Below are 26,941 nucleotides of genomic sequence, written 5' to 3'. Positions count from 1 at the left end.
AGCTCCTGTAAATTCGCTATCCGAAGACTTCAAAAGCTAAGTACCCCGTTGGGGACTCTTTCTTGCCTCAGCCGATGTCAGATAAAGTTAATAACTGTTTAACTTGTGGGAAACAAATACCTCATAAGGATTTCCACTCTTACTGTCTTCCCTGCTTAGGCCCAGAACACGACGTCTCGGCCTGTCCAGCCTGAGCTTCCTTCAACCGACGCACTCTTAGACGTCGGTCGGAGTTCGCAGAAGAGTTTTTTGGGGCTAGTTTCTCATACAAAATGCCGTCGGAAACCCCGACATCACACAATTAAGAATCGGAAGGACAAGGACCGACCCACGCGGCCCGCGGTTTCGGCTGAAACCGCGGCTAGGCCTACCACGAGTGTCTCTGTCTCGGCTGATACCGAGTCCTTGGAACTTCCGAACCCTGAAACAATACAACAGACAGCCTCGGCCCCAGAGGTTCCTACCGAGTCTGTTACAGAATTGCCTTCAGAAACTGGTGTATTGGAATCTTCCGACACCATACCTTTAGACAAAGTTACACCAGCACGTGGGGCAGCCAGGCCTCCTGCATCCATGTCCATTAAGGCCTTCACCAGGGCAAAAGCTGCAAAGCACACTAAAGCCATGCCTCCCAGGGTTATTCCTCAGGGACCTTCTTCTAGTTCTCAGATTCTTACCTTAGCAGAGGACCTTATCTCTTTAATCAGGGGCTCAGCCCCATCCGGACAGGGGCTCCAAACCTCCTCTAGACAAAAGGCCCAGGGTGGATCCCCCTGATCCCCTTTCCTCAGAGGAGGCCTCTGATGGCTCGGATCACTCGGACTTCCAGGAGGAGGCTTATTCGGCCTACGAGGATTCGGATGCAGAGGAATCTATCCCCTCAGCCTCCCCTCCTGAAGAGCTTTCCTTTGGGGAGACCCTTCACACCATGAGAGAGCATTTTAGATGGCAGGGCCAGGAATATTCTAATTCCAGGAAAAGACTAAGAACTTTTATTCATTTAGCTCAGCATAGACCTTTGGCTATTCCTCCTGTTTCAAATGTCATTGATGATGTGTATACTGACTCCAGTATGACTCCTGACACTCTGCCTCCGGCCCCTGTTAAGCCCGATAGGTATTACAGGGTCCCGGATACAAATAATTTTCTTTACAAGGCCCACTCTGCTGATCCTGAAACTATTTCACAGGGCCCTAAAGGGGTTGCAGCTGTTACTAAGAACCCACTCCCCTCTGCAAAGGAGTCCAGGGCATTAGAGAGATGGGGTAAAAAAGTGTATACTTCTGCCACTCTTGCTATGAGGGCATTAAATTGTCAATTTCATATGATACAGTACCAAGAATATTTGTTAGAAGAAATGCATAAGAAACTGTCTTCTACTGAACCCCTTGACCGTAAATCCCTTCAGGATCTGGTACATAACTCCCAACAGGTTAGCAACCATTTCTTGCAGTGTGGTTATGATGCATTGGAAGCTTCATGTAGGTCAGCAATGACAGGTGTTGTCATACGTAGACATGCTTGGCTGAAGGAACAATCTCTGCCAGACCATGTTAAAGCTAAGCTTTTGGATGCTCCACTGGAAAAGCAAAAGTTGTTTGGTTCCACTGCTCAAGAAGTCCTAAAGAAATTTGAGGAAAAGGCAAAATCTGTACAAACAGTTAAGGATTTTCTTCAAGTCCAACCGCCAAGATTCAGCAGAAATTGGCCTTCCAAGAATTGGTCCTTTCCGGGCACAGAAAGATTTCAAAGGGGGCAGAAACAGGCGTGCCAGAGGTAGAGGGCAAGCTAGGGGCTCCTACAGAGGCCGTCAATGGCAATCTCCAATCCAGACGGGCAGTTCAGGACCTGCAACTGCTGCACAAGGACAAACTCAATGACTTTGCTTTGACTCCGCCAACCAGGGCTCAATTAGAAGTACCTTTGGGCGGAAAGCTTTCTTTATTCTCAAAAAATTGGCACAGCATTACAAGAGACAAATGGACACTCCAAATAATAGACAACGGATACAGGTTCCATTTCCACACATTGCCAAAAAGAAAAGGCATGCCAGGTCTGCCACCAAATCTAAGGGCAGAGGCTTTGAAACAAATCTCAAACTTACTACAAATGAAAGCCATAGAAAAAGTTCCTATTTCAGAACAAGGCCAAGGATTTTACTCCAGGCTATTCCTTGTTCCAAGAAAAGAGCATCAATGGAGACCAATTCTCGACTTGTCCGCACTAAATACTTATCTCATTGTGCCAAAATTCAAAATGCTGACTCTACAGCAGCTCCTTCCCATGCTGGGCAAGGGGTCTTGGCTGGTGACTCTAGACCTCAAGGAAGGCATACCTGCATGCCCCTATCAGACAAAGTTGCAGAAGACACCTCAGATTTCTTGCAGGGTCAGAGCATTATCAATTCTCAGCATTACCCTTTGGCTTATCTACTGTGCCCAGAGTATTCACGAAATGCCTGGCATCAGTAATAGCACACTGCAGACTTCAGGGGATTCAAATATACCCATATCTGGACGACTGCCTTATACAAGCGGACAGCCAACAAACTTTGATAAAGGACTTAAATTATGCCATCAATCTTCTACAGGCCTTGGGATATACAGTCAACATGCACAAATCAAGACTTGTTCCATCCCAACGAATAACCTTTCTGGGTGCGGATCTAGATACAACCACCCAAATGGCTTATCTCACAGAAGAAAAACAGACAGCTACCGGATTACTTCAAGAATCTGACAAGACAAACTCAGCTGACTGCAAGGAAAATCCTGCAGGCCCTGGATTACATGGCATCCTGTATTCTTTTGATTCCACAGGCAAGGCTACATATGAGAAAGCTACAGTGGTACCTAAGGAGTGTATGGACTCAGCACAGTCACAGTTTAGAAACTTTAATCCCACTAATGCCATGCCTTCACAAAGAATTTCTGTGGTGGGCTCAGGCCAGCCAGTCCAACAGGGGGTTGCCCTTCACAAATCCAAAAACCTCCCAAACTATTACAACGGACGCTTCAGACCTAGGTTGGGGAGCACACATGGAGGGCAGAGGTATCCAAGGACAGTGGTCACAAAAGGAGCTACGCATGCACATAAATCAAAAAGAAATGCTAGCAGTGATGCATGCAATCGAGGCCTTCAAACTCTTTCTGCATCAAGGCCACAGTTATGTGGTACATAAGCAAGGAGGTACCCATTCCTACCCTCTTTGCAGACTGGCAATGAATCTATGGGATCTTTACTTGAAACTCAATATACAGCTACAAGCTCAGTTTGTGCCTGGGAAAGACAATACACTGGCGGACAGCTTAAGCAGAAATATCATGGATGCTGCACCCAGACATCTTCCAACAGATAACACAATCTTGGGGGAGCCCAGACATAGATCTATTTGCATCCCCCCACAATCATCAACTGAAGAAATTCTGCTCAAGGACATACCACCCACAAGCATGGAAAGTGGACGCCCTCTCTTTCAGCTGGAGAAATCTAACAGTGTATGCATTTCCACCTATCCCATTAATGACCAAGGTGTTACTGAAGATCAGGACAGAGCAGCCAAAAGTGATTCTGATAGCTCCGGACTGGCCAAGACAGCACTGGTACCCACTGCTAAGGAGCATGTCACGTACGAAACCATGGCCTCTACCTCTATGGCCACTTCTACTGACACAGCACAGATACAAAACTCTACATTCCAACCTGAAAACATTGCAACTAACAGCGTGGAGAATACCTTAACTCCTCCTCAGGATAAACTATCCCAGAGAGTGAAGGATATTATTATGGAAGCTCGCCGCCCTTCCACAAGAAAGGCATATTCAGCAAAATAGAAAAGATTTCTCATCCGGAACACCACAAAGGGCCTAGATACGACAGTGATGAACATGGCACATATCCTGGAATATTTGGCAGAAATGTTCCACAATGGTCTGTCTTACTCTTCTATTAAAATTCATGCTTCAGCAATTTCAGCAGAGTACAATACTGATCCACCTGTCTTTTCTCATCCTCTCCTAAAACAGTTTCTAAGAGGAATCAAAAACATCAAACCTCCTCGGAAACCACCTCTACCTGCTTGGGACCTTAACTTCGTGTTGGAAAAACTAACACTGCCTCCATTTGAACCAGCAGCATCTGCAGAGCTACAGTACCTTTCATGGAAGACTGCCTTCCTCCTGGCAATAACCTCAGCAAGAAGGGTCTCGGGAGTTGCAGGCCCTGATGGCAGTGCAGCCATTCATTATTTTCCACCAGGACAGAGTTTCATTGAGGACTAACCCTACATTTATGCCAAAGGTGGTATCCAGGGTTTCATTGAATCAAGCCATTCACTTGCATACCTTCTTCCCAAATCCACAAAATAAAGGGGAGAAATTGCTGCACACCCTGGACATTCACAGACAGTTGCGCTACTACTTGGACAGAACTAAAGGTTTCAGAAAAGCTGACCAGCTGTTGGTAGCATATGCGGCTGGTACTCAAGGAAAAGCAATTTCCAAACAGACTATTTCAAAATGGATAGGAAATTGCATTCGCTTTTGTTACTCCTTTCATGGAAAGTCTGTACCAGCTAACATTAGACCTCATTCTACGAGAGCCACAGCCACCTCCACAGCCTTCTTAAGAGGGGTGGCTACCAAGGACATTTTAGAAGCTGCCACATGGAGCTCCGTGCATACATTTGCCAAGCATTACAATTTACCTTTATATTCCAGATCCAGAGCAGGCTTTGCTACGGCTGTCCTGCAGGGTATCTTAGCTACACCATCCTTTTCTTAGTTCCTCCACCCCCAGATTGGCTATGGTATTCTACCCATATGTGATGACTGCAGATGCATCCTTGAAGGACATAGTACAGTTTTGTACCTACCATAAATGTAGATGTCCGATAGGTATGCATCTGCAGTCAGGTTTACCCTCCCTCCTTCCCCTCTGTGGTATTCCTAGGGTGCTTACCCCTCTATTAGCTAGCTGGGGGGATCTATTATGGTGTATTTGTTTGTATATATCTATATATTTTTGCAAATGTTTGGATTTCTATTGCATTTCTCCAAATTTAGCCTTCCTAGAGGGCACCTGGCATCTGGGGCAAGAAAAACTGAGGAAGATGGCGTCGGCTGACGCTTTTGTACCCCAGGCGCTCTGACGTCGGGGAAGGGGCGACCTCGGCCGACGCTGGACCCAGACTTTGGAATCTGGCCGACCGAAGGGTTGCCTGAGGCAGGACAACCCATATGTGATGACTGCAGATGCATACCTATTGGACATCTACATTTATGGTAGGTACAAAACTGTACTTTCCTTGTTCCAAGAAAAGAAAAGCAATGGAGACCTATACTGGACTTGTCCACTCTAAACACTTTTCTCATTGTATCAAAATTCAAAATGCTGACGCTACAGCAACTCCTTCCCATGCTGGGCAAGGGGTCTTGGCTGGTTACTCTGGACCGCAAGGAGGCATACCTGCATGTCCCAGTCAGACACAGTTGCAGAAGATACCTCAGATTTCTTGCAGGGTCAGAGCATTGTCAATTCTCAGCATTGCCTTTTGGCTTATCTACTGCGCCCAGAGTATTCACTAAATGCCTGGCATCAGTAATTGCACACTGCAGACTCCAGGGGATACAAATATACCCTTACCTGGACGACTGCCTTATACAAGCGGACAGCAAGCAAGCCTTGACAAAAAACTTGAATTATGTCATTCACTTACTACAGGCTTTGGGATACACAGTCAACTTACAAAAATCAAGACTACTGCCATCCCAGCAAATAACTTTTCTAGGAGCCAAACTAGACACAGAATCACAAATGGCTTACCTCACAGAAGAGAAGCAAGAACAATTACCACATTACTTCAAAAGCCTAGCAAAGCTCACCCAGATGACTGCAAGGAAAATCCTGCAGGCCCTGGGTTTCATGGCATCTTGCATACTACTGATTCCACTGGCAAGACTACACATGAGAAAACTACAATGGTACCTAAAAAGTTTATGGTCTCAGCACAGCCACAACTTAGAAGCAATTATCCCACTCATCCCATGTCTACAAAGGGAATTTTTGTGGTGGGCCCAAGCAAGCCAGTTAAACAAAGGTATGCCTTTCAACAAACCTCAAAAAAGCCAAACTATTACAACAGACGCCTCAGACCATGGATGGGGGTCACACATGGAGGGCAGATGTATTCAAGGGCAATGGACTCCCCAGGAAGTACATCTGCACATCAATCAAAAAGAGATGTTAGCAGTAATGCATGCAATCGAGGCCTTCGGAAAATATCTTCAGCAAGGTCATCTACTAATAAAGACAGACAACACCACTGTTATGTGGTACATAAACAAGCAGAGAGGTACTCATTCTTACCTCCTTTGCAGACTAACGATGACTCTTTGGGGAAAAAAACCTGAAACTGAACATACAGCTACAATCCCAGTTTGTTCCGGGCAGGGACAATGTTCTAGCGGACAGTTTAAGCAGAAACATCCTGGATCCACACGAATGGATGTTGCATCCAGACATTTTTGCACAAATAACTTCTACATGGGGGAGGCCGGACGTAGACCTCTTTGCGTCCCACCTCAATCATCATCTGAAAAGGTTCTGCTCGAGGTCACACCATCCACATGCCTGGAAAACAGATTCTCTCTCATTCAGCTGGAACTCTCTAACAATCTATGCATTCCCACCTCTACCATTGATGACCAAGGTGTTACTGAAGATCAAAGCAGAGCAAACGAAAGGCATCTTAATAGCTCCAGATTGGCCAAGGCAAGACTGGTATCCGTTACTAAGGAGCATAACTTGCACCAAACCGTGGACCCTGCCTCTATGGTCTCCACTCTTGACTCAGCACAATTACAAGACTGCTCATCCCAACCTGCAAACTCTGCAGCTGACAGCTTGGAGGGTCCCATGATTTCTCCCCATATCTCTCTCTCCAAGGAAGTTCAGCAGATATTATTAGAAGCGCGCAGACCTTCCACCAGAAAAGCTTATTCAGCCAAATGGAAGAGATTCAGCATCTGGAATACCAACAAGGGACAGGATGCATCAGTAATGAACATCCCACAGATATTGGAATACTTGGCAGACATGCTGCATAATGGACTTTCCTATTCTTCCATAAAAATACACGCTTCAGCAATTTCAGCAAGATATAACACTGATCCACCTGTGTTCTCACATCCTTTGCTAAGACAATTTCTAAGAGGGGTAAAGAATATCAAGCCTCCCAGAAAACCACCAGTGCCTGCATGGGACCTCAATTTCGTGTTGGAAAAATTAACTCTTCCTCCCTTTGAACCAGCAGCATCTGCAGAATTGCAATTTCTTTCCTGGAAAACAGTTTTCCTGTTGGCAATAACCTGAGCAAGAAGAGTTTCGGAGATACAGGCCCTCGTGGCAGTACCTCCATTCCTCATGTTTCATCAGGACAGGGTTTCTTTAAGAACCAATCCTTCTTTTATGCCAAAAGTGATATCCAGGGTGTCTCTAAATCAAGCAATTCACCTGCCTACTTTCTTCCCCAATCCTCAAAATAAAGGGGAAAAGCTGCTGCACACTTTGGACATTCACAGACAACTACGCTACTACTTGGACAGAACAAAGGTCAACAGAAAGTCTGACCAACTATTTGTAGATTATGCTCCTGGAGTGCAAGGAAAAGCAATTTCCAAACAAACAGTTTCAAAATAGATTGGACATTGCATCAGATTCTGTTATTCTTTCCATGGAAAGGGTGTGCCAGCCAATGTCAGACCACACTCCACCAGAGCTACAGCCACCTCCACAGCCTTCCTAAGAGGGGTGGCTACAAAGGACATTCTAGAAGCTGCTACATGGAGCTCCGTGCATACATTTTCCAAGCACTACAACCTCCCTTTATATTCCAGATCCCGAGCAGGCTTTGCTTCGGCAGTCCTGCAGGGCATTTTAGCTACACCATCCTTATCTTAGAGCCTACCACCTTCAGCTTGGCTATGGTATTCAACCCATATGTAAGGACTGCAGTTGCATTCTTGAAGGACATAGTACAGTTTTGTACCTACCATAAATGTAGATGTCCGATAGATATGCAACTGCAGTCAGGTTTTCCCTCCCTCCTACCCCTCTGTGTATTGGGTCCACTTTCCTCCTTTTATACTTAGATGGGGATATCTGTTATGGTGTATCTGTTTATTGCTATTGTGTATGTCTAGAATTTTTTATCCAGTTCTAATTTTAGCCTTCCTTGGAGGGCACCTGGCATCTGGGGCAAGAAACACTGAGGAAGATGGCGTCGGCTGATGCTTTTATACCCCAGCCGCTCTGACATCGGGGAGGAGGCGACATCAGCCGACGTCGGACCCAGACTTTGGAATCCGGCCGACTGAGGGCTGCCTGAGGCAGGACAACCCATATGTAAGGACTGCAGTTGCATATCTATCGGACATCTACATTTATGGTAGGTATAAAACTGTACTTAGTAGAAGAGATGAAGTGCAGACCTACATCCATTTTCAAATAGGTCAAGCATAGGACTGAGTGACTTGAATGCTACAGAGAAATTTCATACCATTGCCAGACCGGTAAACATGTAGCAATTTTTCAGTTTTTATTTTTAAATGTGTTCACTGTGTGTTTCCTGTGATGACTGAATCCATTGAAGGTCTGTTTGACTGAGGTGCTAGGTTGATAGAACTTAGATTTTTCTGATATTTTGTCATTTTTTCCCTCAGGTTGTGTTTTTAAAATGTGTATGTGTATATATGTATGTGTGTGTGTGTGTGTGTATATATATATATATATATATATATATATATATATATATATATATATATATATATATATATGGATCTATGTTGCTACATCAGAAGTATGTTAAATAGAAACGTACTACAGCGAACTCGCTCGCAAAAGTGCATTTTAGTGAAAATGCACTTTTGCAAAAAGAAAAAAAAAATGACAAAAAACCTACAAAAATAAAACACTACTCACGTTTATGGAGGGGGGGGGGCAAGCCCCCATGCACCCCCCACACACCCCTGCTTTAATATTCTCACTCAGATCGAACTACAGTGGGGAAAAGGGAATATTCCCTTTTCCCCGTTGTACCATGATCTAAGCAACAGTTTGCTTAGTTGTACAATCAGCAGTACATGGTGATGTACAACTAAATCTACACGCAAACTGTTTTTTTTTTCTCTTTTTGCAAAAGTGCATTTCACTAAAATGCACTTTTGCGAAAGTAAGTTTGCTGTATGTTGCGATTTAATGTACTTTTGATGTTCATACTAGGACCCATATATTTGTGCACCCAAGATATCATATACATTCTTTCAGTAGTTTATAGGAAGTAACAAAGGCCAGAAAATTTGCTTACTAACGATTGTGTACAAAATGTCAGCATTACAAAGAGCAGGCCATGGGATTTGTTATCCTTCTCCCTAGCACTGTACTTAAAAGTGGGATCAGATATCAAACATTTTATCACACACACCCACACCCACTCCTTTTAGTTGCCACATAATGAATTTGGTTTGTTGTGTGTGTTTATAGGTAAATTCAATAAAATCACCAGTAGATGTCTAGTGATGTTCAGTGTTGCTCTCTTTAAAGGTTATGGTAATTACCAGGAGCTGGAGCAAGGCTTCAGAGGTTATTCCAGCAAATGTGATTCAAAGGCTTCCTTATGGTTTGGGGCTGTTTCTAGGACTCAAGACAGCAAGAGGACAGTGGAAGGATACAAGGAGTCTTTATAGATGGGGTTCTGAGAACTTAGAACAAAGGCAGTTTGGTGAAGCAGTGAAAGTTATCACTAAATGAATGGTGGAGTTGTACAGTAAAAGCTTTTCTCTTGAGGTCTATATTAAAAGGAAAAAGCTGTGTGTGAAACAAGTCTTTTGTCTTTTTTTTTTTTTTTTTTTTTGAAGTTGAAAAGCTACTCCATCACAACCGTGTCTGTTCATTTTTTCTTCTAGTCAGTGGTTATTGAAGGGAAATACTGGAAGCGTCGAATTGAAATTGTTATACGAGAGTATCATATCTGGAGGACCTATTTCCGAAACCAGGTAGGTACTTGTTCACAACTTGTAATGTTCTGGTGAAGAACATTTAAGCTCAAGTTTAATCAAAACTTAATGCAGTAAAAAAATTAATTCTGGGCAAAAAGTAGAGGTTGGAAACTGGTGCAGATCTGTGTTAAAAAGAAAAACAATTTTTTTTGTTAATAGTTTGGTTTCGAAAGAGAAATTTGTTTGGGCCTGGTGGTGTACAACATACAAGAGATTTTGTCTTAGTAGGTACTAAATCTGTAAAAAGTATGAATTTAGACAAATAAAAGGAAAGCATGTTTGTATAATGGGAAGATAATGTTCTTGTATAATTGTAGGATGGAAAGGATTCAACTGGGATGTAAAGAAAATAAAAGCAGCAAAGGGAATGTCTGTAGATAGAGGTGTCATTTCTGACTACTTCAGTACATCAAGGTGTCATTCCTGACTATGTTTAAGCTCCACACACACAAGTTTTGGTTTTCGAATGTCTGTTGTACTGGATGTGAAGAAAGGGGAAATATGATCCTTAAAATTTTAAAGGTGTATAGCCTGCTTACAAAGAAAGGAAGGTTTAATTTATTGAAAGAAAGTGAGGATGTTTGTCAGAGGAATCACTGCTGCATTGTGATTCTTTTGAGATGGTAACTTGCCACAAGCAAATGTCTATCTGTCCTGTTAGTCTTCCAGCGACTAGGGCATCTGCAGGGTCAGATGGTCTCATTCTGTCACTGGACTCAGTACGATGCTGGATACAAAGTAGGGAGCAGTTCATACCATCTTTTTTTTGTCACATTGTAACATCTTTTTCTTTGTGATATTTTTTCTATATGTATTTTACTAGTTTTATACATTTGAGAATTGTATTTCTTAGTTGCATTTTTAGGGACTAGAGAGTGATAATACTCCCAAAAAAATTTCCACTCTCTATTCCTTTGGTTGCCTGTCTCCATGTTGTAGAGGGATGGAGCCCTGACTGTAACACAGGTGACTGGGATTTAATTAGCAGCCCTGGTAGTCGAGAAGCCATGCATGGAGGGAGAGGTGCGAGTGTCCCGACTCTCTTTCCTCTCCGTAGGAGAGGGAGGGGAGGGTTGCATGCACTCAGAGGTGATGTGATTTCACCAAAAGAGAATAATTAAACTACATCCCGTGCTTTGGGGATGGTAGGCTGAACTGCTTGCTGGCAACATACCTTGTGCAAGTGAGGGAATGTCCAGTACAGGCAGTCAACTGCATACTCCTTCCTTTGTGTAGGTGAGCATGAAAGGTGATGTAGGGCTGTAAAAAGAAAAAAAAACTAGAACCACCCCTGTAGCTGCCTAAATGATGGCCCCCTTTGCCTACTCTCACCCTCTGGGATGAGAGATTGAATGGTTCAGTTGGCTGAAAGGGGCCTGAAGATTGGCAGATAGCAGGGACAAAAATGCTTCCAAAAAGTGTGGCTGTGGTTGACAGATCCCATGTAAAAATTTCGACCTTAAATGTTTGCCCTGTCTAAGGGAAGGCTACCCTATTTTCACTTGTAAGGGATCACTTGAATTTTAAAAAATACTCTCACTAGTAGGGCACAAAATATAAATCTTTTTCTGGAGCACTAAAAATTCCTCATGTTGGAGACATCTGAATGTATTTTCCCAGCAAGCTTGAAAAAACATAAACCTAAATTTGACAGGAATGTGGTAAATCCTCGAAAGTTAATATCCAAAGTAATGGGCATTGAGCATGAATCCTTAAAGATTCTACCATTTCCTCAGAGGCCTGAGGGTTTCATCTCCATGGAGTTGCCTTCTAGCACCTACGCCTGTAGTGCCACCAATTGTAGAAGCCTCTCCAGAAGTTAGAGGTAGTGTAGCACTTTCTCTGTCTTATCAGGCCTCTACAGAAATTATTGCATCATGGTTGGAAACCATTTCCCATGTGAGCACAGGCTGTTGGAGGTGGATCTTTCTCATTAGATTTGCCTTGTAGTTTTGTACATGCACCAACAGCCGTAGGACAACCAGTGACCATTTCTGCATTAAAACATACTTTTAAGTTGCTTCTGGTATGACAAGACAGTAATTTATGCATGGCTAGGTGTGTGCCAGTTAACAGTTCTGTTAACTATGATAAGTGAAAGAACAGAGTGGCTTTAAATAACCCATGAGGAGTATCTGGCAAAGGGATAGGTATGAATGAAACAATCCAAGAATAATAGCAGTAAGCGTCTGTTTTCATCTACACAGCAACCTTCAACAGTTAGCAGTTTGGAACTGCTGGCAACCATAAAATAAAGGGCCATGGAGAAGTGAGAGCAGAATGTAAATATAGATCCCTGGTTGATACTTTCTGAGTTATGGAAAATCAATACTACGATAGACCTTTTCATGGAGAATGCAACTGAAAGAAATGAAAAAATCAAACCAATGCGGTCAGGCCATTCGTATGCCATAACGGAACTCCAAAAACAGTGGCTTGTTGGAAGGAAGGGTAATGAACCTAGAAACAAAGCTCAAGATGCAGGTGGATATGAAGTATGGTATATATGGTATAAAAATATAAGGCTAATTGGGGTGGCTTAGGGGCTTGAATTCAGGGACTTGATTCAACTGGAAAGGGCTCACAGAATTCTTTGGAAACCTGGCAGTGGATCAAAGAAGCTGAGGAATGTTATGTTTCAAACCTATGCTATGGCTGTGGAAACCAGGAAAGGTCTGTCAGGTTGGGGGTGAGAGAGTATACATCAGTAATGATTTCTTTGCCCTGACTTGAGAAAGTGAACCTTCTTTCCAGCTATTAGATTGTGTAAACAGCATCACTTGCATTTAGATTGCTACCCTGCCTATTTCAGACTGATGCTACCCCCTCATACAAAATGTTTCTGGATGCACACAGAGCCATACATATGTATGATAAGTGAGTGGTGAAGTCTTCACACCAATGAGACTATTGGCACTTAAATGAAGGAATGGCACCGCAAGCAGATAACAAGGAAAAGGCAGTGAAGGTGTCATTTGCAATCTTTAATAGGCAGCAAAACACAGCAAGCAGGCAATGAGTGACCTGTTGTGGACTGTCAAAGTAGACTGGATTTTAAGGACTTGCTGCAGATGCTGTTGGTAAGGGCCTTGTGTGTTGAGAATAGTTATGATTAAACATTTGGTGGCTGAGAGACTGGGGTAATATTTCTTTTGTGCTCTAAATGGAAGGATAAGTATTATGGACTATTGCCTAAAAGGTATGCAAGATGGGTAGATGGGATGTAATTATGTCAGAATATCCAATGCCCAGGAGAAGGGCTGATAGACAGGGAAGCACAGTCATCTCGGGGACATAAATTGTACTGTTCTACATTACCAGATAGTAATTGTTAGATAAAATGGTTTCTGGTAAAGGAAGAATTATATTTGCTGCTTTCTTAAGGTAAAAGTTGTTTTGCTAAATTTGTATTAAATGCTACAGGGCTTGCCAAGCCATGTGGACTGTTTTCTTTCAGCTGCTAACAAAAGGATAATGCAAGCAATTGTTGCTCAGCTGCTGAAATACTATGTAATATACACATATATATATATATATATATATATATATATATATATATATATATATAATTTTTTTAATAATCTCCAGTTAGTGTTTATTAGCTTGTTATGCTTATAAATACTTGTCTATAGAGGATTACAGTATTTTTAACCATGCTAAATCAAGGAGCCCAGTGCAGACTAACAAAATTGAACTAAATGGACACAGTACTTAGCCAAGATAGCAGAGAGAATTGTTAGAGTATCACAGAGATGGAGTGTAGGAAAGTATCAATGTACATATTTTGTCAATAGTAGTAGCCAGTAATAAGTATGGGGCTTTCAGGCTCCTGACATGGAATGTTAATGGGCTGGTGGACTTTTGGAAAAGGGGAAGAATCCTACAGTTTGAGTTCAAACCCGGTAGATGCCTGTGTGATGCAAGCAACTCATCTAGACCTAGATGAACATTTAAAATTACTTAAGGGGAGATGGAGAACAGGAGTATTTTTTGAATCTTTGCAGGGAAGGAGTCAAGGGACAGCAGACTTCTTGAGTGACTGCTGTTTTTGAATAGTCAGATGAGGGATAAAGTAGGTAGATATGAGCAGTTAAAGGAAGCCTTGGGGGCCCTAAGATTACTTCATGCTTTATCTACATGGCTCCAGGATTTACTGTTCATGAGTTTAGGGAAATAATGGTGGAAATTCTGCGTTTCTGTCAGGGAATGGCTCTACTTGACAGAGGCACTGGGAACTAAGGTCAGGTAGCACAATGCCATGGTACTCCTATGGGCTGGGCTTGTAAAGCCTCCAGGACCATTAGCCTAGTACACACCTATGAATCTATGTGGTGGGGATTGGAGTCGCACATCAAGAGATGTGAGCAAAGGCCCTAGATGGCAGGGGATTTATAAGAATGGGTAGATTAGTGGAGCAGCATATGGATAGTGTAGATCTTGCAGATGCAGACAACAGTAAAGCTCCCCACTTTTTACTTTAAAATCTGGTAAGCACGGGAACTGGGTCAGATGCAACAGGATCTATGTGACAAATGAGCATCTGATTGTAATCAGGGTGAGAGCACTCTGTCATCCTTGTCAGATCACGTGCCTATTGTAGTAGATTTATGGGATACTTTGTTTAAAATTGATAAACCTTGGAGAGGTTGTATACAAAGAGAAACTTTTCTTGAATGGCTAGACTGATTTGAGATATTTCAGCTCTTGTTTAGAGATTTGTAAGAAATGGGAACAGTTTAAGAGCAGATTGAAGGGAGAAGTGGCGAAATTTACCCAGCAAGACTGGAGATCTTAAGACCTTATTAGACAAAAAGTTGGAAGAGTTGCAGGACTTGGGAAAGGGACAAGTTAGGGTTACTATTAAATATGGGGGACAAGGAGGGGAAAAAAAGGAAATTGCAGTACTGTTAGACAAAAATGGATTTCTTCTGTGCAGGTCTGAAATAAAAATACTTTGATTTTCCTTGATACCAACATATGCTAGCAGTACAGTTAAGGGAATGGAAATCAAGGCAAATGGTTGTAAAACTAAGGGCAGTTACAGGAGGTGTAGAGAAGGTAGAGCCAAGGGATATCTTAGAGGAATTTAGATGATTTTTTTAAGACATTGTATCAGTCAGACATGGCAGGGAATGGAGAATAGATGAAAGTATTTAGTGGAACTGAGTTTGCCGATGCTTTCTAAAGCATAGGAGGAGAGCTTATTAAACCGTGTTTGGCAACAGAGGTACAGAGTATACTGAATAGAATGAAGCAGGGGAAATCACCAGGAGCAGATGGCATCCTGGTGGAGGTCAGGAAGAGGGGTGGGTATGAGCTCTGGGAAATATTAGCCCTATTTAATCAGATTTTGTATACTGGCCTACCACCTGAATCCTGGAGACATGCAGTAGTGGTGATGGTCTATTAAGAAGGAAACCAAAAGACCCATTTCCATCTTAAATGACAGTTAAAAAAATATTCATGGTAATGTTAGCGGATAGGTTAGGGAAGATTATCATGTCCCTGATAAATTTAAATCAGACATGCTCCATTAAGGGTAGACAAACATTTCATGACAAATTGATTATACAAACATGCATGTGTCACACACAATAAGGTGCCTCTGCACAGTCTGGATGCCGAAAAAGCATTTGGCAGAGTGTAGTAGTTATTTCTAAGGGAGTTCCTGCTGGCATTTGGCTTTGGAACACAGTTTATTGGGGTAATTGAGAATCTCTACAGTAATTCTGTAGCTAAAATTAAAACACATGTGGGGCTCTTGCAGTCATTTGAAATTCATAGGGGAATGAGGCATGGATGTACTCTGTCCCCATTATTAGCTCTTTATTTGGAGCCGATGGCTGAGGAATTACAGAAGACAACCATGCCAGGGATATAGGATGGTTGCAGTGGAACACAAGATCACTGGATATGTGGATGATGTATTGCTATTCTTGGGGCAAGCACAACATGATATGGAGAGGCTAAGTATTATAAAGGAATTTGGGGTGTACTCCGGATATAAAGTCAGTTTTGAAAAAAAACATGGGTGATAAATGTACCATCCCCAAAATTAATGGATAGGTATCCTGAGTTATGGAAATCTAATAAGTGTAAATACCTGGGTATTTGGACAGCAGTTAACTTGGAGGAAGGGAGTTTAGACCCATTTAAGATGTATTTGGAGACAATGAATAGAGGCAATGGAAAATGTTAAATCTGGGTCATGATCAGAAAGTGCAAGCATGATCAGAAAGTGCAAGCAGCAGATGCATTTATGCTCTCCCGGTAGCTCTCTTACTTCCAAGCGTTCCCTTAGTCATTAGGGAAGGGTGACTGACTTGAATGAAAAAGGTATTGATCGATTTACTGTGGGAGGGTGACAGAGCTGGAGTTGCTTGGGGTAGGTTAGTAATGGCTGAAGACTGTGGTGAGGTGTGGCTTCTTAGCCTATATGTGTATCCTATAGCATCCAAAATAAGGGTGTTTTTATTGATGATGCAGCAAGAATTAGTGAAATGGAACTGAAGGAAGCATCGGTAACTTTGCTGCAGCTAAGATTCAGAAGTCGAAGATTTATGGGATAAAGCAATGCAGTCTTGGGCTACCCACAATTTGTTTAAAGATATATTTCAAACAGTTAGAGATGCATTGAAACAGGAAGTGGTGATGCCATGGAGGACATTTGTCGTCCTGATAGGAACCCATATTGAAGGCAATATTGACAGAGGTTAGGTCATAAATGGTGAGGAAGGTTAACCCCTGTAAAATTGTGGCATCTGATAAATATAAGAAGGAAATTAGATGGGATGGGAGATGGCCAAACAGAAATGCAGATTGAAGGGAGTTCTAAGAATGGAATTTGAGGGTCTGACAAGTTTGCTAGAAAGAGGATATACCCAGGAGGGGAGATAAGTAGGCCCAATGGGACTGTATATCAACAGTGGACAGGTAGTGAAGGGATCTAGAAAATTGCTTAGCTGGATCCACAAGAGTCTTTTACTGATCAGTAAAAGGGTATTGCTGGAGTGGAAAGCAAACTGGGGAAAAAGGTAGCTAGGGATTTGTCAGTTGACTATTGGTGAAAAGGTTTGCTACTGATCTAGGTGTGCCACCAAGAGTAGGGGGTTGAAAATATTTGCATGGAAATATCTTAAATATTTTTATACTTCAGCAAAACTACACCCACATATACATGAGTGTTCCAGATAACTTGGAGGTGTGGGCAGCAAGTAATGGAAACCAACAGTCATATTTTGGGAGTGAGACAGGTTAGAGCATTTCAAACTTCAGTTATAATCCCTTATGAGGGGCATAATTCAAAACAATGTTATCCTGACTAGAAATATTTATTTTATGAGTGATAAATGAGGAAATGACACTTGGAAACAGCAAAATTATATTTATGTTAATGTTGCTAGTAAAAGCTATAACAAGGGAGTGGAAATCTAAGGATCCCCCAGAAATGAGAAGCTGTCAGGATGGTCAATAAGTTATATAAAGCTGAAGAAAAAAGATTAAAGGATAAAGCGCTAAGGAAGCATATCGGGAAATGGTGTAGATGGATGGTACTGGGTGAGATAGAGCATTTCATAGGCCAGAGCGCAACTTTCACTAATAGCTGAATAGGGCCAGAAGATGTATCTTTTCTGTATTGCATCCACTAAGCTTAAGATTCTTAGGTTACTTTGTTTAAAAGGGAGTATTCATTTACCTCTGTTTAACTGTGTATGGTAATACATAACATTATATGTTAGAATTGTTGCATATCTTGTTTGTTATGGCAATAAATTTGTTCCTGAAAAAAATCTTTATAGTAGTTAGAATGGGCATAGCAGTGAATCCTTTGAAAGATTGCGACAGTAAAAATTAATGGGGAAGGCAAGTGGCTGATGCATATTTTATATATTACAAGTGAAGATATTTCTTAAATTATCAAGTAGTAGCAATTATACTTGAAAGGCAGGAACAAGTTTTCTAGTATATGCCTGGCCCATGGTGAATCACATTCAACATTTTTACTTAAATCCAGATTTCTGTGAGATTCTTTCTGCAGCATTAAAATTCTATGTAATCGATACTGAATTAATTTTATTGGACATACAAGTTATCGGAATCAAAAATGTGTATTAACTGAATTTGTGTTATGCAGTATAAAAATATTTTTTCTATAGCACATGTATAGCTTTTGGAATGAAGTTTGTGATCCCGAAAAACGTAACCTCTTTTTTAATGAAATGTATTTAAAATTGAAATAGTGATTGCATTGTAACTAAGAAGAAACTTGCCCAGTTCAATGTACGGTGGGAAATTTTGGTGATATTTAGCTCTTTATCTTAGATTGGGATAGGCAGTGTTTATCAAGGCAGTTTGTTAGGTTGTGGTTGATTACTTTCATACCTTTGGCTTCATGGCTCTGTCACTGTAAAATTATTTATTTTACATTTATTGACCGGGAGAGTCCAACTGGATTACAAGTCCATTTTCAGTGGAGGCCTGGTGAGAGAAGCTCCAAGAGAACAATTTTTTTACAAAACATAGTTTTAAGGACAGACTTTTGACATGCAATTTCCATACCAGTTATAAAACCAGGAGTGAACTGTAGATGGTATACAGTGTGAACTTGGTGACATTGTTGAACTTGAAAGTTAACTGAGTTCAGTAGAATTGCATTAATACATTTGTTATGAACCCTAGAGTAGCAAATTTATTTGCTGTGGATCCTAACAAAGAAGTGATGGACATGGCTGTTAAGCAGGATGAACAGAAACCATTTAATTGAAGAAGCACTGGGACTGTCAGAGCAGAAGTTCATAAATATGAAAAGATAAATACTTGACCATGAGAACTGAACTGTCCCACACCAATGTGTATGTGTTGGTTTGGTTGGGGGGAGGCTTACACTCTCAAGGCACTGGTAAAACTGAGAACCTGTTTCATAACCAGACAAGGCAGACAACTCTGGATTATTTCAAAAGAAAATTGAATTGTGGTCTTTAAGAAGTGTGAAATTAGTGAAAAAGTGCAGGCAAGATTTACTATTGCTGAACTTGAGGTAGCACACTATTGCTGAAAACCTGATTTTTACTAGTATGTCATTCAGTTGTAGAAAATTGTATTTGGAGAAATTCCAGCTCCAATGGCAGAGGGGAGTAAAGGAGTAAAGCTCCGACTGTGGCATAGGTGACCCAACTCTGAATAATGGAACAGGTATCTGCTGGAGTTGCGAGGGGAAGGATGGGTGTGGCTGTCCTTTGGAGTGGACCAGCACTGTCCAATGCCACAGTCTGTTGAGGAGGAGCAAAATTGCAAGGATAGCCCAGGGGTAGGTATTTTGCCCCCAGTCTGCATGCAAACATTGTAACCCTCATTGTGAGTATGCAGGAGTGTACATTTGTAAGTAGGGAACATAGTGGCTCCCATGGTGATGTGGATCTTTTGCCTTATTTCCAGGGGAGAAGGGTTTAATGCTAATACTTGGAAAGCTTCCTCATTGTAGAATGCCAGCAATGGAACAAACTTCCACTGAGATGTCCTTTTTGATGGTCTCTCCCAGCCAGTTCATGCTGTCACCAGGGAATACACAGGACGTGGGAGCAAGTTAGCCTGGTTAATAGGGAGAGTCTTGATGGTTAGCAGATGTGGTAGAAAAATCCTATAGAAAAAAGTTGTTTGCAGGAGATGCAGTAAAGGAACTCTCTAAGATACTACTTTTAGCCTCTACTGTAATGAGGGGACTCATAGGGACTCAAAATGACACTAAAAATAGTTACCTGTAAACTGTCTGTGCAGTGCTGTAGGGAGATAAAGCCCTGACTGCATCCTATGTGATCCAAGTTCAAATGTCAAATACATAAGTTCAATTGCATGTTGAGGAGCTTGATGCTGCAGGCAGAGAGGTCAGGCATTGCCATCCTTGGGTGGAAGCGAGGGGGGACTCCAAAGCACATGTCCATTGGTTAATTTCCCTGGTGGAGACCAAGGAAACAATCTTGTGGTGTCTTCTGTGGGAGAGCAGCACAGACCTGTTGATGCAAGCCATTTGTGGAAATGAGAGAGCGTTTTGCTGATGCTCATAGCAAGCCCCAATTACAGGCTGCCATGGAGGCTTGCCTAAAACGGTAGGACAAAAGAGAAAAAAATCCTGAATCACCCATGGTAGGTGCCTATGTGATGGCACAGCAAACTCCGCCTTTGCTCTGGTGATGGGGATTTGTTGGGAAGGGGTTAATAATTGGCAGGCACTAGTAGAACACAATGGTTTAGGTTTACCTGATTTGAAGGGATATTTTTAGAGCTACATAGTTGAGGCTCATGTGCATAACACAAGCACAGGTTAGAATTTGAAGTGGAAAAGGATGATGATCAAGTAAGAGGGTGGGGTTAAGAAACAGTGTGTGGGATTTTAGATGTAAATCCTTAAGGAGACTAATAACCATGTACAAAATATTATATTTATAAAATAGAAACTATTCTGATAACTAAGCTAATATGAGAATGGAGAAAGGAGATTTTGCCAATAGGGTTGACTGGAAGTAGGGGTACAGAAAATAGACAAGAAGGGGCTAGAATTTACTGGAGAAACCTGGGAAAGGAACCAATATATTTGGAGTAATTAATTCAAACAGGAAAGGTAAAGTGGGATGAGTCCAAGAAGACATTTGGATTGCAGGTTAGAGACTGCCTTCCGTACTAGGGCTTGCTCTCAGAGTACAGGCAAATAGAAAGGGATAGGGGGAATTTTATGTGAAAGACTTGGTGTGGTAGAATTTTTAGATGAATCTAGAACATATGTAGCTTTTAAAGGATAATTAGTAGGGCATATAAAATATTGCATAACTATAAGAATCAGAGGAGGTTAAAAAAGGATTAGGAAGATAGACTGGAAAAGCAATTTACCAAAAAAAAAAAAAAAAAATGGAAAGACGTATGCATGGCTCCCAAGTATGCAACCAAGTCCAGAAGATTTAGGATCTTTGCTTGGAAGTGTTTGCATAGGTATTTTTAAGTAAGATAAGCAAGTGTTGAAGGTGTGATGGAGAAGATATAATTGGGAAGATATGTTTTGGGAGTGTAATGAGTTGGCATATTTTAAAAATTCCTTAGAGTACTGTATCTGAAATATTGGGTGAGCAAATGGCTGTATTTAAAAAAAGGATTCTTTTGAGCTGGCATACAGGATCTGAATTACCTAGACATAGTAAGGTCTTATTTGTTTTAAACAAAAGCTATCTTTATTAAGTTATCACTTATGACATAGGCAATGAATGAAAAACAAACCATACTGATATAATCTTACTTGCAGGCATTGCACATTGCAAACTAAATTGACATAATTTTAGTTGCAGACATTATACCTCGCTTATCTACTCAACCATTGTCAGTCAAACATTACATAGCTCATTCAAGTCATGCCTTTTAAACCTTATTTTTCCCTTGTATTCCCACAATTCCCATTTTTTACTATGTAATTTGCTCCTGCCCTTTTTCTAAATATCCCTATGACACCAGGGAAATACTGCCAGTCCAGCTGTCTTGAATTTTGTAAATAATTGTTACTTGAAAATATTAATATAATTTATATAGAAATGTGACCCTGCCAGCCCAGCTAGCTGGAATTTTGTGGATAGTCATTTGTAATTTGTAAATATTGTGATTCATATGCTTGTCTTACACAACACTATATGTTGTGTATATTAAGCTACTGGTGCAGAAGTGTGTGTTGAACTGTATGTTAAGTACTGAGCTTCAAGAATGTAACCACAGTGTACCCTACTGGAAAATAGAAATGTATACAAACTATATACCTGTGAAAAATGTATGTTTTAGTAGTAAGAAGTGGAACATAGTTAACTTGCAAAAGTTCAAGAAAATAAGTGGAAATTGTTTTACGATTCTGTTATATCTCAGTTTCAGCTTAGTGCAGACAGTGTCTAGAGCTAGAGGTTTTTCTCTGGTCTAGAAATAGAAATAATTACTAGGTTTCAGATGTAAAAGTGGTTTTATTGCTCCATGACTTCTAGCATCTGCACACTTCTGAGAGGTATGTATCTTTGACACAGAGGTGTTAAATTCCAAGTATCTATTTATCCTGGGAACTGAAGTCAGATGACAGTGATGTCATCCGAGCTAGCCCAGCAGTAATGTTGAACATTGATTTAAGAAAACTGAGTCTGTGCATTTTCTGTCTTGTCTTGGACCTAGAACCATCCATCATCTGCATTTGCCTTGCTCTAAGTTATTTAGGACATAGTATATTTTAGATATAGGTAGGAGTATATATAAAGATTAGTTTAGATGTTTTCTGTATTTGACTGTCCTGCAATGTTTTAAAATATTTCCTGTGATTCTGAACTCTCTAGTTACTGTGTTGAGTATTGTCTTGTTCTTTTATTTATTTTTATTAAATATATTTAAACCTTTTAATTGTGGCTGGTTTGCTTAGAGATATTTAAGCTCTTAGTGTACTTGCATATGTATTTGATGACACTGTACAGACCAAACCTAAGTAGCCTTGCTCTTGGTCAGACTATCATTTCGATTAATAGTAACCTTGCACAGTAAAATTTGGCACCCTTTGTCATCATCATCATCATCATCATCTTTTGGCTGTTCCCATTAGTGGTCGCCACAGCGGATCATCTGTTTTCATTTCTTCCTGTCCTCTGCATCATGCTCTTTAACACCAACTGCCTGCATGTCCTCTCTCACCACATCCATAAACCTTATCTTAGGCCTTCCTCTTCTCCTCTTACCTGGCAGCTCCATCCTTAGCATCCTTTTCCCAATATACCCAGCATCCCTCCTCAACACATGTCCAAACCAACGCAATCCTGCCTCTCTTGCTTTGTCTCCAAACTGTCCAATGTGAGCTGACCCTCTAATATACGGATTCCTAATCCTGTCCATCCTAGTCACACCCAGTGCAAATCTTAACATCTTTAACTCTGCCACATGCAGCTCTGACTCCTGCCTTTTCGTCAATGCCACCGTCTCCAAACCATATGACATAGCTGGTCTCACTACCCTCTTGTAGACCTTCCCTTTCATTCTTACTGGTACCCACCCGTCTGTCACAAATCACTCCTGACACTCTTCTGCACCCACTCCACCTTGCCTGTACTCTCTTCTTCACCTCTCTTCCGCACTCACCATTACTCTGAACTGTTGATCCCAAATACTTAAACTCATCCACCTTTACCAACTCTACTCCCTGCATCCTCACCATTCCTCTAACCTCCCTCTCATTTACACACAGATATTCTGTTTTAGCCCTGCTGATCTTCATTCCTCTCCTCTCTAAAGCATATCTCAACCTCTCCAGGGTAGTCTCAACCTGGTCCCTACTCTCACTACATATCACAATGTCATTTGCAAACATCATAGTCCATGGTCTGATCTCATTTGTCAACCTGTCCATCACCACTGCAAATAAGAAAGAGCTTAGAGCTGATCCTTGATGTAATCCCACCTCCACCTTAAATGTATCTGTCACTCACACTGCAGTCCTCACCAATGTCACACTACCCTCGTACATATCCTATACCACTCTTACATACTTCTCTGCCACTCTCGACTTCCTCATACAATACCACAACTCCTCTCTAGGCACCCTGTCATATGCTTCCTCTAAGTCCACAAAGGCACAAAGCAACTCCTTCTGACCTTCTCTGTATTTCTCCAACAACACTCTCAGAGCAAACATTGCATCTGTAGTGCTCTTTCCTGGCATGAAACCATACTGCTGATCACTAATCATCTCCTCCTTTCTTAACCTAGCTTCCATTACTCTCTCCCATAACTTCAAGCTGTGACTGATCAGTTTTATCCCTCTGTAGTTACTGCAGCTCTGCACATCACCCTTATTCTTAAAGATAGGTACCAAAACACTTTCTCCACTCCTCAGGCATCCTCTGACTTTCCAAAATTTCATTAAACAATCTGGTTAAAAATTCCACTGCCATTTCTCCTAAACACCTCCATGCTTCCACTGGTATGTCATCTGGGCCAACAGCCTTTCCATTCTTCATCCTCTTCATAGCTGTCCTTACTTCCTCCTTGCAGATCTGTTTCACTTCCTGATTCACTATCCCCACATCATCCAACCTTCTCTCTCTCTCTCATTCTCTTCATTCATCAGCCCTTCTTCAAAGTACTCTTTCCATCTCCTCAACACACACTCCTCACTTGTGAGTACGTTTCCCTCACTGTCCTTTATCACCCTTACCTGCTGCACATCTTTCCCAGCTCTGTCCCTCTGTCTAGCCAATCGGTACAGGTACTTTTTTCCCTCTTTAGTGTCCAATCTCTCATACAACTCTCCATATGCCTTATCCTTAGCCTTCTCAACCTCTTTGCCATTCGCCTCATCTCCTTATACTCATGTCTACTTCATCTCTGACAATCCCGCTTCTTCTTCGCCAGCCTCTTCCTCTGTGTACTCTCCTGTACTTCCTCATTCCACCATGTCTCCTTGTCCTCCTTCCTCTGTCCAGATGTCACACCAAGCACTTTTCTAGCAGTCTCCCTTACTAGCTCTGCTGTAGTTACCCAGCTATTCGGTAACTCTTCACTGACTCCCAGTGCATGTCTTAACTCTTCCCTTCACAATCCCCCTTTTTTAACTTCCAACATTTAATCCTTGGCACTGCTTTCATACTCCTCTTCTTGATCACCACCGTCATCCTACAGACCACCATTCTATGCTGCCTAACTACACTTTCCCCTCTCACCACTTTCCAGTCTCCAATCTCCTTCAGACTGGCCCTCCTAGATAGGATATAATCCACCTGTGTGCATCTTCCTCCACTCTTGTACATCACCCTGTGCTCCTCCCTCTTCTTAAAATACATATTCACCACAGACATGTCCATCCTTTTCGCAAAATCCACAATCATCTGACCATCTGCATTCCTCTCCTTAACACCATACCTACCCATCACTTCCTCATCCCCTCTGTTCATTTTAACATGCCCATTGAAGTCTGCTCCAATCACTAGTCTCTCACCCTTGGGTACACTCAACACCATTTCATCCAACTCGCTCCAAAATTTTTCCTTCTCATTCATCGCACACCCAACTTGTGGAGCATATGCACTAACAACATTCATCATTACACCATCAATTTCAAGCTTCATAAACATCACTCTATCATAGACTCCCTTCACCTCCAAAACACTCTTGGCATACTGTTCCTTTAGGATAAGCCCTACCCCATTTCTCCTGCCATCCACACCATGATAGAACAATTTGAACCCGCCTCCTATACACCTGGCCTTATTTCCCTTCCATCTGGTTTCTTGCACGCACAATATATCAACCTTCCTTCTCTCCATCATATCAGCTAGCTCTCTTGCTATACCAGTCATACTGCCAACATTCAAAGTTCCTACCCTCACTAATACACTCCTAAGCTTCCTCCTCTCTTCCTGCCTTCGGGCATGCCTTCCCCCTCCTCTTCTCCTTCGGCCAACAGTAGCCCAATTTCCGTCAGCACCCTGTTGGCTAACAGTACTGGTGGCGGTCGTTGTTAACACGGGCCTCGACCGATCTGGTATGGAAAAATGAAATGTTCTCTGCATAAGTAATTTGGCAGAGGTTTTACGCCGGATGCCCTTCCTGACGCAACCCTCCACATTTATCCGGGCTTGGGACCGGCAAAAAGAAATGCACTGGCTTGTGCATCCCCAGTGGCTGGGTTAAAATTTGGCACCCTTTGTAAGGGCCTTAAAAGTAGTTTAGTGGCTGGTAGCTGCTGTTACTACCTTAGTCTGGACAGAAGGGGGCATAGCTAGTAAACCTGTGCCAGCCTTTCCCAGGTGTGTTTGTGTAAATCAAATTTTAAAGTGTGTCAGCTACTTGGCTAGGGACACGAAGCACTGATTAGACAGAGAAGGTGCTGGAGGTTTTGGCTTGGCCACTCAGCTGAGATCTTGATCCTATAGCTGTGCCAGTGTGGAGTCTTATTGGGGATCTGGAGAAAGGGGGAGAAATCAACCCTAGACTAACTGTGATCTCTGTGTGCTCTTAAGGCAAATTGTACTTTGTGTACTTGTCAACCTCCCAATGTGTGTACATCCTTCACTGGTGGTAGTGGTGAGGATTGAGGCTCCTTGATTACTGGGCCAGTGCAGGGGCGTATCAGTTCCAATTCCAGTTGATCTTACATTCACTGCTGCCGTATCTATTATGTATGGGATTCCCTGTCATGGAAGCCTGACGTCCGGCCAGTCTCAAAGCCTACCGTTGCTTTAAGGTACACTGAACATCACCCAAATGCTCCTTGTGTTACATAGGTCATAAAGTTGATCAGGAGTACCATCCTCAGAACTTCTTTGCTGCCAGTCTGAGCATTGTTTCTAACTGTCTGTCTATTTGCCTATGTCTGTTTTCTGCTATTTTTACTGCATTTTTATAACTAGTTCCATTTGCAGAAGTCCTCACTGTTGCAGATAAGTACCCAGTTAGGGTTTTTTTCTTTTTTCTTGATTTTTTTTTTTTTTGTGCTGTTTGGGGTTTGTCATCCAGGAAGGCTAAGTGCCAGTGTGGGAGACACTCCTCATAAAGACAGCCACTGTAAGTGCCTTTTTTGCCTAGGAGCTTCTCATAACCATACGTCTTGTTCAGTTTGTCAGGCATATGCCCCAAAAACCCTTCATAGTAGGCCTTCTTCCCTTTCATTGTATCTTTAGAACTAACCTCTTAAGCTTCTTGCTAAAGATACAATGGAAGGAACTTCCTGCCCGGAGGGTCAGCTGTCAGGGAAGAAGGTGAAAAAGGTAAGACCAGAATCTTCTGCTGTCCAGCATCTGCTGGGTGTTTCTCCTGAGGTTGCTAGAGACCCAAAGCCTCACCTGGCTGTGTTGTCTGATTTCTCTGCCGTATCCAGGTTGAAGGCTGGTGAG

At 41.9% G+C, this 26,941-nt stretch overlaps 1 protein-coding gene across 1 annotated transcript in view; it reads left to right on the top strand.

Annotated features, from left to right (window-relative positions):
- Positions 1–26,941, top strand: part of LOC122810645 (MLX-interacting protein-like) — a 1,455,256-nt gene that overhangs the window by 533,427 nt on the left and 894,888 nt on the right. The window contains exon 4 of the mRNA XM_044082218.1: positions 9,963–10,052. Within this exon, the coding sequence (XP_043938153.1) occupies positions 9,963–10,052 (90 nt within the window). The remainder of the gene's footprint in view (positions 1–9,962; positions 10,053–26,941) is intronic.

Source organism: Protopterus annectens, chromosome 9.part0, assembly GCF_019279795.1.
Source record: "Protopterus annectens isolate FY-2018-M chromosome 9.part0, PAN1.0, whole genome shotgun sequence".
NCBI classification, from domain to species: domain Eukaryota; kingdom Metazoa; phylum Chordata; order Ceratodontiformes; family Protopteridae; genus Protopterus; species Protopterus annectens.
This window is presented reverse-complemented; position numbering and strand designations above follow the sequence as displayed.